The sequence below is a fragment of the Anneissia japonica genome, unplaced genomic scaffold (assembly GCF_011630105.1).
Source record: "Anneissia japonica isolate Jap-2015-1 unplaced genomic scaffold, ASM1163010v1 scaffold287829_len2072220_cov186, whole genome shotgun sequence".
Classification (NCBI taxonomy): domain Eukaryota; kingdom Metazoa; phylum Echinodermata; class Crinoidea; order Comatulida; family Comatulidae; genus Anneissia; species Anneissia japonica.
In genome coordinates, this window is record NW_022716075.1 from 1,274,550 (window position 1) to 1,285,705 (window position 11,156).

The window sequence follows — 11,156 nt, forward strand, 5'->3', positions numbered from 1 at the left end:
ATGTTTTGTAAAATTTAACCAAATTTATTTAGGGTATTAAAGCTGCTGTTAAGCTGTTCTTTAATTTTGGCCGCCATTTTAAAAAGCGCCCTCAATTGCCTCTCGGCATCTTCACATTAATAACTTTCGCTAATTATACTTTATTCCTATCATTACATATTCAAAAGTTGATCAAACCTACCTCTTTTGTGCTTATTTTACCTATATATATGTAGTTTATTGGATTTTAGCGGCCATTTTGAAAAAAGCGCCCTCACGCGAAAGTTCTCAGGTTACACCCCTTTTACCTCACATATTCTGATTTCCCATAAAAAACTGGTCTAGAAAAACCATATGAGAATTTCTACCTCTCCAAGTGGCACCTATCTCAATTATAGCCTGGTCTATGAGAAATAAAAACATTAATTGAAGATAAAAGAAGAAGTAATTTTCACCATATTAAACAATTGTGAAATCAAGATTTAATAGAGATTTTTTGAAAGAAGCCAATGTTTCCCTATACAAAATAAGACTCTCATGAACATTTTCAGAAACTTAACTTCATTATTTTATTAGTTAATTCTTTAATAATTAGTGGTTGCTCTGTAACATACAAGGAAACTCAAACGTTGTTCCATAAACACAAAACATTACAATTAACACTTTATGATTTTATTACATGAATAAAAATATACCAATATCTATAAATAAATGTGTCCAAATAATTAAAATACTTTATATAACTATAAATGTATAAATATTACCATAAAATATCTTTATTCAGTTAGCATCGTCTTAAGACTAATTTACAGAAATTTATATTAAATGTACTAATTTTGTGAGGTATTTTTTTTTGTAAACTGGTTTTTAAGTTATATAGCATATGCCTAAACTATATGTATAGGCCAGTCTGATTATACTAATACATTTTTTTAACATTAATATTTTTATACTACTATTATTATTCTGTTTCAAAACGAACACAAAACAAGGATTCATAATTATGCATCACAACTTAAACAACTCTATACATATATTTGCTATAACATATAAATTATTTCATATTTGGTCTGTTGTCTGCCAGTGAGTATAAATACAAACTCATGTTTACAGAATTTCAGTTTATTTCACTCACTCAATAATATCCCCATATGTAGCCACTATTAGCTGAAAATGAATGAAAAGAACAGTAGTTAAATCAAAGTGGATATTTCGCAAGGTGTAGGTAATAGGAAGTTTTCGCAAGTTTACAAAAAAAAAAGGTAACGAATACTGCTACGTAATCAAATTTTTAGACAATCCTCCCCTAGATTAGCATATCTGTCACAACGTAGAAGATTCATGACTTTTGCATGAATCCAGGATCATATTCAGCTCAAACAGAGAATAATAACGACGTATTCGTATTCGTTATCGTTTTTTAAGGTTTCGAAATCTGCCAATACAATATAACGTGTTGGTGCACAGTGCTAAACATAAGGAAACGAGTTATTCACATTCTTTTTCTGACTTTATCAATCATATCCCTATATCGACATTGCCTCATGTTTATACACACTTTCTATAATTATAATTATTGCTTAAAGGTTTGCATGGCGAAAAAATAATATATATGTTGAAGCTTGCGGTACACCACGTAAGTAGTCCTGAAAAGAACTGTTGTAGTTGAGAAAGTATCTGAGACTTTCTCAACTACAACAGTTCTTTTCAGAACTACTTACGTGGTGTACCGCAAGCTTCAACATATATATATATATATATAATTATAATAATACTGGCGAGAAAATTAAAAAAAACATTAAAAGACGTTTCTACAAGAACCTGTCTCCTCACTGTAGGTAGAAAATGTATCATCAAGCAACATTTCTAACGTTTTTACAATACTTCACGTGCAACATAAAATATAGCCCTCAAATTAAGAACAAGTAAAATAGTAACATAATTAAACACAAGACTTAGCTGTGTTTTCCCCCAAGATAAAGGTGGGATGTAGAAAATTAAACAATACATTGCAATAAAATAAAACAATTTAACTGATATTTAAACCAATTCTCTGTAGTACTTACTTTCGCATCGATCGCCACTTCTACCTCGTGGGCACCAGCATTTATATTCATCGCATGTAGAGGTCGTTTTTGGTGAACATATTCCACCGTATAAGCACGGATTAGAACGGCATGGATCAATTCCTAATATATATAAATCGAATGCAACGTAATACTATTGTATTCATAACATTGTTACATTTATGTATGTACGCTGGAAAAATATGAACTATTAAAATGTAATCTTTCCTAGATATTCAAGCTGTCTATATACACTGTACATTGTTTTGAATATATTTAATGTCCTGTGCTTACGCATCACATCTTGAGTGGTGCAGTTGATTATGACGTCTGCTTAAATTGTTTAGTTTCTTAAAGGCAAAAAAGCTCCTTGAGACCGGTTTTACTGTGAAATGCGCTATTAAAATAGATGACCAATGACCATTGACCGTTGACCATTGCTTATACCACCAATTGAAAATTCTGATTGTTATTTTTTAAATCTTGTATCTCTCCACATCGTTACCGTTTAAGATTATAGTTTTTATGTTCAGCATTTAGGTTTATGCAAGAGTCCTATATACATATACATACATACTTACATAGATACACACACACACACACACACACACACACACACACATAAAATTTATTCAAAACGAATATTTCGGATACGCCTGTGTCCTTCCTCAGCGTTACACGTATGACTAAAATAAAATAGAGCAATTCGTATTTCATACGTGTAACGAAATATTCGTTTTGAATAAATTCTATGTCTCTATAATGTCAACGTATGCAATCGTTTCTTTTTCGTATTTGCTTATATTTATATATTACTGTGAGACATACGTGGAACCAACTACATCGGATTATATATATATATATAGTGAAACGTCATTGCTAGCAATGGTATATTTAGGGGTTCAATTAAGGAATAGAGAAATGGATATTTACATTGGAAGATAGGCATAGATTATTATAATAATATTTATGAAAACATATATATTGATAGCTGAATTATTTTAGTGAACCCAATGACTTATACTATTTATATTGTGAGTCTTGTTTGGTATCATTTTGCTAATAATATCTAATCTTGTTTACTCACGTTCTGTACAATTTTGGCCAGTGTAACACGTCGGACAATCACATGTGTACACATTGCATGTGGTTGCAATACATACGCCACCATTAAGGCAGCCGTGGCCATTACAAGCATCATTCAGATCTATAAAACGAAGTACACATTTATTGTTAATTTTTAAATAAAATAATAAATAACATAATATAATTAGAATGACAATAAAATGAATTTACCCAATTGACCACTGCCACAATTGTTGACATTAGTTATGGACCGGTATATTATAAAACGATGTAAGACTTCGTAGTGATTATTATGGTTTAAATGTATACTGATATGTACTGTACAGAATTGCAGATAGAAAAACTCAACTTTATCACTTCAATTGGTAATATTGTTATAATATAAGGGTTCGATTCTGCTTTCAACTTACATAGTTCGCAATAGTCTCCATAGTAACAGTCATCACATTCACATTTTGCCAAACAGGAATTGTCACTTCCTATTGCCACTTTACATGTTCCTCCATTTTTACAGTCACAGCTATCACATGGATCATCAACTACATGAGACAATAATCTTGATTGATAAATTGTAATTATCAAAAAAGTGAATTTAGACATTAGATGCGATGTTACAGTAATCGTAGTGGTCATGGTAGAAGCGTTCCAGTCGCAGCCTGTTTTTAACCGATTCTACCACCACCACCAACACCACTTAAAATCAGAAATATAAAAAATATTTCAGAGCATCCCAATGCGCTCTTTGTTTCTGCTCTTTGTTTTTACGTGCATTTTGTAAGATGGACAATGGACATTCAGAAATAAAACATATTTTTACAACCACCCACTTGTGGTATTTTAATTTACTGTAAACGGGCTCACACGTGTCAAAATAAAAATATTGAACACCATGCATAAAGGTAAACAGCAGTGAATACAACCACAAGGCAAAGAAGTGTGTCCAGTTATGGGTGGGAAAAAATGTAGTGTTGTACATGGATTCGATAAGAAGAAGGGCAATCCTATGAAAAAGTGTACATTTGGCTTGGCAGTTATTAAATAAATAAATAATAAATTATGATGTATTAAATTACATGACTGCATAAATATATTTCTATTGGGCTTTTCACTTGTTTGCTAATACCATTCAAATATTGATCTTATTAAATGTTGCACGTACATGTCTCACATAAATCCCCAGTGTAGCAAGGTTGACATACACACTGATGGTTGCATCCGTCGGCAACACAAGTCCCATAAATACCACAGGGGTTGTTTGCACATGGGTCGTGGTCTATAAAACAATCAAAATGGCAATTTAAATAATCATTTGTTTAACAAAAAGTTAATTCTCGACAATAAAACACACTATTCATATTGACTGTGTTATTCAGAAGTATAAGCAGCAACAAAAAATGCACGAACATTAGATTAACACCGTTTTAAAGTTGTGATAATTTGTTGTAACTTACACAATTCGCAATATTCTCCATAGTAGCAGTCATCACATTCACATTTTGCCAAACAGGAATTGTCACTTCTTATTTCCACTTTACACTTTCCTCCATTTTTACAGTCATAGTTATCACATGGATCATCGACTATTATGAGACAATAATATTGATTGATACATTATACTTATTTTAAAAGTTATACATTATATCCGATGTTACACTAATAGCAGGGGTTCATGGGCGATGCGTACCACCATCGGTATATCACTACCACCACGCAAAACCAGAAATACAAAAATAACAAACATAATGTCTAAATATAAGAGCATTGGATACAACCACAAGGCAAAGAACAGTGTCCAGCTATGGGTGGGCACAAAGTTGTGAATAGACTCGATAAGAAGAAGACTAATTAAGGAATAGGTGTAAATGTGGCTGGTGGTTATGATTTTCAATTATGGCAAACAATTCAACTCCAAGCTAGACTAGATCCATCTAAGATAACAGTGTCTAAAAAATAACTTTAGCTAGTTCAAACTTGTGAAATTCAGAAAAAGTCACTTTACAAATCAATGGTATAGGCTAAACTGCACTTCAAATTTAGAAGAAATCAATAAATATTAAATGATGGCGTATTAGAATATATGATACAGGACTGCATAAAAATACTTCTATTGGACTTCTTCAAATGTTCGCTAATGCCATAGAAAGTATTGGTTGTATTAAATGCTGCACGTACATGTCTGACAGAAATCCCCAGCGTAGCAAGCTTGGCATACACACTGATAATTGCATCCGGTGGCAACACAGGTCCCATAAACACCACATGGGCTACTTGCACAAGGGTTATTGTCTGAGAAAAAAAACATGACAATTTCAATAATTTAGTTGTGAGAAGATAATAATTGTTCAACAAAAAGTTATTCTTGACAAAAAAAGACACTATTAACATTTTTTTCTGTGTTATTAAGATCTTTCAAAGCGTGCTCTGTGCGAGCCGCTAGTGCTCGCGCAGAGATCACTGTTTTTTAAATTTTTTATAATTTAATGTAACTTACATGATTCACAATAATCTCCAAAGTAACAATCTTTACATTCGCATATTGCAGCGCAACTTATATCTCCTCTTGCCAGTCTACATGTACCTCCATGTTTACAGTCAAAATTGTCGCATGGGTTCCCAACTATATAATGGAAGAAATAGATAGAAGATATTGTTTAATTGTATTGATCATAGACTGTCAGAAATTATATTTAAATTTAAAATTAAGAGGATCGTGTTGTAAATCAAAAATGACTTGCGTCCTACCCAAATGTTCATGTTTCTTACAAAACTACTGTATTATTTAAGCAAGACACGAAATACAATATATTTACAGTACATAAAGCACAATTTTTTTTAATAGATTAGAATGTTAACATAACGTTGATAAGTCAACCTTATAAGTTGAAAGAGTATAGTGTAAACGATATCTTACAGTTTTCACACCTCGTTCCAGAATAGCACAGTGGACATATACACTGGAATCCACATACATTACCAGTTGTTGTTACATGGCAAGTACCACCATTTGAGCATACATCACCAGCACACGGATTTTGATCTGAAAAAATATAAAAGTAAATTGTGATGTCAATCATCAACTCCATCGTTATTTTCTAAACAGTGCACTGATGTTTCATTGGTGTTTAAAAGGTAAGAAAATAGGTAAGAAGAAACTTGTACATTACTGTATGTATTGAGCATAATGATGAATATTCAAAGTTAATGTTTTTTACATCTAGCACAAATTGCGCCTGTGGAAAGAGAGGGCAGACGCTCACTTTAATCGTCGCTTATTGGCAAGTGGTAATTGGCATTCATATAAAAAAAAAACACGGTAGATTAGATACCTAAGAAATTACGTATCGTAGTGAAAGGAAGTATTTATACCAAAAATATGTACTGTATCGATATCATAGGGCCTAATATTATAATTTTATTATATTTAAATTTTTATTATTATTATCAGTATTACGGTAATAAACTTATCTTGTAAATTAATTTGTAAATATAAATTTTGAATAATAATTTATTAATAAAATGTAAAATCTATATTTTGAATTTCTTCTTAAATTGAATTTTAATGTTTAAATGTGCAATTAACTAATGCCATTGATAAGACCGCGCTCTGAACTGAAAATAATGACGGCTTAACTGTAAATCCTCATTTTGAATAGTTAATTTGTAAATAAATTCTTAAATCTAAATTTTTATAAATTGAATTTTAATGTTTTACCATAATGTTTCTGTTTTATGTTTGTTTCCTGTTTTCGATTTTCGAATTGACGTACATTTTGCCTGCGTAAGCCTGTTTATTCAGGCTGCGTCCTGGTTTTTATAAATGTTTTCTTTTGTATATTTCATATGAATATCAATAAAGAATGACTGAAAAGTCATTATTATCATCACTAAGTGTACCAGCATTCTTCCTTCATAAATTACGGTAATAAACTTATTATAAATAGCTTACAATTGTCACACCAAGTTCCAGAATAGCAAGTTGGACAGTGACACTGTAATCCACACTTATTATTGATTGCCGTCACTTCACAAGTACCACCATGTTTACATACGACACCATAACAGAGATCCTGATCTATAGAATAATATAATATAAGTTTAATATTTTAGTTAATTATATTATATTATTAACTATATTATATATTATTATATTATATTATATTATATTGCATTATATTATATTATATATCATATTATATTAATTATATGTTTATTGAATTATGGTAATCATATCTTACAGTTTTCGCACTTCGTTCCGGAATAGCACGTTGGGCATTGACACTGGAATCCACATACGTCACCAGTTGTCGTCACTTGACACGTACCGCCATTTGCACATACAACGTCATCACACGGGTTTTGATCTGAGAAAAAGCAAAATCTTGATTAAACAATGTTTATCAAAATATGAAAGTAATCGAAGGTAGTACTAATATGTAAACGACTAAAACAAATGAAGGTAAAATAGTTTTGATTGTTAAAGAGTATGATTTAAAAATTAATTTTAAGGGCACTATTAACAATAAAAGTAGACATTATATTTTCTTACATTCGCACAAATCGCCGTAGTAGCATGGGTCGCATTTACACCAGTAGTTGCATCCCTCAGACACACAGTACGCATTGTTTCCACAAGGATTGTTGTCACATGGGTTTTCATCTACAACAACAAGTATTGATACAATTACAAGGAAACGATCGTTATTAATACATCTCGATTTTAGTTATTATGACAATGGTAAAAACACTGTACAAAATTGTATAAAACACTATGTTTGTATCTAAAGAATGTACCGTTACTAAATTAGTTTCTCGTATTATTTACTTTTCATTTTTCTTACTATTATTCTATACAAAAAAAGAAGAACTCACATATCTGACAGGTGTTACCAGTGAAGCATTCTTGGCATTTGCATCTCGAAGTACAACTATCGCCATTAAGGGCAATTTCGCATACACCTCCATTTTCACACGTTACCCCATCACAAGGGCTTTTAACTGAAAAGTAAATACGGTAATATGTGCTTTATAGCAGTACATTGGCAAAACCTATCAATGATGCCCTTAAATAGAAAACCATATACAGAAAAATTAAAGTGCTGTTTTGGATGTTTATTTCCCTAATAAAAATGTTCATATAATATAAATACATATGAATATATATATATAAATATACATATGTATATATGTATGTATGTTTATATATGTATATATATATATGTATATATATATATATATATATATATATATATATTTAACACGTTAAGTGTAATTTCAGATAAAAACTGTATATATAATTATAAATAATTGATTAATAATTATATACTTATTACGAGCGTTGTATGAAATGTTTCTATGATCTGGTGTGTTGACATATTGAAATACTTCCTTACATATTTCACAATATTCGCCTGAGAAACATTCCGGGCACACACACTGGCTCTCACAATCGTTGCCTGTGTCCAATACTTCACATACTCCTTCATGACAATTTATTTTATCACATGGGTTTAATACTGTAAAAATATAAAATCAGGTTACAACAATCATATAATTAGAAAAAAAGAGCAGTTAACAATAATATTAATTTGGCTATAAATATAATTAAAATTTGAAAATATGTAAATGTTGAAAACAGTAAAGTTAATTGAACCCCAAAGAACAAATTTTATGACAGCCTGATTGCGCATGTGTTATACATTAACTACTTTCTTCACTTTAAAGCTATTTTATTATTTTTTTGCATAATATATCTACAAAACATTCATATTATCGATGAATTTTTTACCGTCTGTACATTGGTCTCCTGAATAGCATGGGTCACACACGCATTTATAGTCACAACCAAGTGCAATACACAACCCATTATCACCACATGGTCTATTGTCACATGGGTTCTTATCTGAAAAACGTAAACATGAAAATCACCATCATTATTGTCATTATAGTATTCACACCATAATATTATTTATAATAATCACCATCATTATCCTATGTTATGTTATGCTATGATATACTATGCCATGCCATGCCATGCTATGTTATGTTATGTTAAGTCATTTTATGGTTTTGTTATATTATGTTATGTAATGTTATGTTGTTATGTTGTTATTTTATGCTAGCTTATCTATCCTGATTTCAACCATAGATTTGTTTCGGTTTGGTTACAGAAAATAATAATCTTTTATCAATTATTTAAATTCTTACATGTCTCGCAAGCATCTCCTGAATAGCAAGATTGACATGTACATTCGTAGGTACACACATCGGTCGTTGATATTTCGGTACATGTTCCACTATTACAGTCAATATTATTACATGGATTCAGATCTATAGTATATAAATCATTGTGAATATTAGTAGAACATTTATCAATCGTTTAGTATGAGCTCTGCAATGGTGAATTCAATACTCGGCCTTCGATCACTTATACTTTTACATTAATAAAACACTTTTGCAGCAGTATTAAAATAATATATATATATTTTATTCACATATATTGCTTAACATTATTCATATAAATGTATTTCCAATCTTATCATTATTAACAATGATTTGTTTTATAATTATTATTCTTAAAACAGGATCACAGGTAGTCTCGAAAGGCTCACTTTTAATTTACCGATACAATATCGTACAACTGGTCTGTTGGTAAGCTACTTACAGTTCTGGCATTGGTCCCCTGAGTAGCATGCCTGACATTTACACCAGTAGTTGCAACCCTCAGAAAGGCAAAACCCATCATATTTGCAAGGTGACGAATCACATGGATCATCATCTATAAGTGTAAAAATGAAAACAAAATGTGTCAAAAACTTTAGCATAACCAAGTTGGCCTTTCATTCTGCACCGAACCTGCTCAGTTGAATGCGGTAATTATGAATGGTAAGAATGTTAGGGACTTACATATTTCACAGTATTGGCCAGAGTAACAAGATGCCTGGCATTGACAACTGGGTCCAGTGATCGGGATTAGGTAGCAGACGCCATTATTCTTACAGTCCCATGTTTCACATGGATCTATGACTGGGAAAAAATATATCAGAAGAAAATTAAGCATTGTCATTTACTTTATTATGTGATGGAGTTCCAAAAATAAGTGATGGCTTTATCAATTAAACACATCTTATGCCATGTCTAGAATATCAAATTTTATTTAACAAAAACATGTAACAAACCTAAATATGGTCACGATGACATCACATAATGCCCATATATAGGCACATCATGACTATATATGGGTATACATCAGTTTTTTACTCATTACAGGGGTTTACATTACGTAATTTTTTACACTAGTACCATAATTGACTTTACAAATAAGCAAATAACTAGCAGTAAACAAAATTTGTGTCCAGTGTTTGATCCTTAAGCAGTCGACCGAATGGAAACTATCAAGCTGTCCTGACATCATATCGGATTGTATTGATAAGATGACAATGTATATAATACCTAAAGCCTCAACGAACACATGTATGAATTGGTTTATAGATTATCGACGTCAGAAACTAAAATAATAGTTTGTTAGCTTTATTTTTTCTGATATGTTGCAATACTATGTTTAGCGGTATTTTTTTTTTGTAGAAGTATTCCACGATGATTCTATCTTTGATGGGATTGACATTATTGTTCGATATTTAAACGCTATTGATTTTAGGCCTAGAAATTATACATGTATAACAGTTCAGCCCACGACGTTCTGAGATTTTTAAATTGGCAAACCTGAAATATAAACTTTGTATGCTTACATTCGTCACAGTGGTTTCCTGAATAGTAGGGTGGACAGTCGACGCATTGGTACGAGCACGCATTGTCAGTAGATATTTCTACGCAACGACCTCCATTGCAGGAAACTCCATCACAGGGATTGTTATCTAGGTGAAAATAAATTTATCATAATTATAACAATAGGCCAATTTGGAGAATAAAAATGTGAACTTCAGTTACATACCAAAGCGGCATGGTGCTGACCCGGAAGTATTTTCAAAATCACAATGTATTGGGTCGGATATATATTACCATTTACAC

The 11,156-nt window shown here is 31.2% G+C and overlaps 1 protein-coding gene across 1 annotated transcript in view; it reads right to left on the minus strand.

Moving 5' to 3' along the window:
• Positions 1 to 427: 427 nt before the first annotated feature.
• Positions 428 to 11,156, minus strand: part of LOC117109559 (neurogenic locus notch homolog protein 1-like) — a 29,874-nt gene continuing 19,145 nt past the window's right edge. The window contains exons 39-57 of the mRNA XM_033251928.1: positions 10,877 to 11,002; positions 10,035 to 10,154; positions 9,793 to 9,906; positions 9,336 to 9,458; positions 8,917 to 9,030; positions 8,522 to 8,644; positions 8,001 to 8,126; positions 7,678 to 7,788; positions 7,367 to 7,492; positions 7,078 to 7,203; positions 6,043 to 6,168; positions 5,623 to 5,748; positions 5,304 to 5,417; positions 4,583 to 4,711; positions 4,291 to 4,404; positions 3,542 to 3,670; positions 3,133 to 3,252; positions 2,046 to 2,168; positions 428 to 1,146 (exon numbers count right to left, since the gene is read on the minus strand). Coding sequence (XP_033107819.1) covers positions 1,115 to 1,146; positions 2,046 to 2,168; positions 3,133 to 3,252; positions 3,542 to 3,670; positions 4,291 to 4,404; positions 4,583 to 4,711; positions 5,304 to 5,417; positions 5,623 to 5,748; positions 6,043 to 6,168; positions 7,078 to 7,203; positions 7,367 to 7,492; positions 7,678 to 7,788; positions 8,001 to 8,126; positions 8,522 to 8,644; positions 8,917 to 9,030; positions 9,336 to 9,458; positions 9,793 to 9,906; positions 10,035 to 10,154; positions 10,877 to 11,002 — 2,222 coding nt within the window. The 3' untranslated portion in view covers positions 428 to 1,114. The remainder of the gene's footprint in view (positions 1,147 to 2,045; positions 2,169 to 3,132; positions 3,253 to 3,541; positions 3,671 to 4,290; positions 4,405 to 4,582; positions 4,712 to 5,303; positions 5,418 to 5,622; positions 5,749 to 6,042; positions 6,169 to 7,077; positions 7,204 to 7,366; positions 7,493 to 7,677; positions 7,789 to 8,000; positions 8,127 to 8,521; positions 8,645 to 8,916; positions 9,031 to 9,335; positions 9,459 to 9,792; positions 9,907 to 10,034; positions 10,155 to 10,876; positions 11,003 to 11,156) is intronic.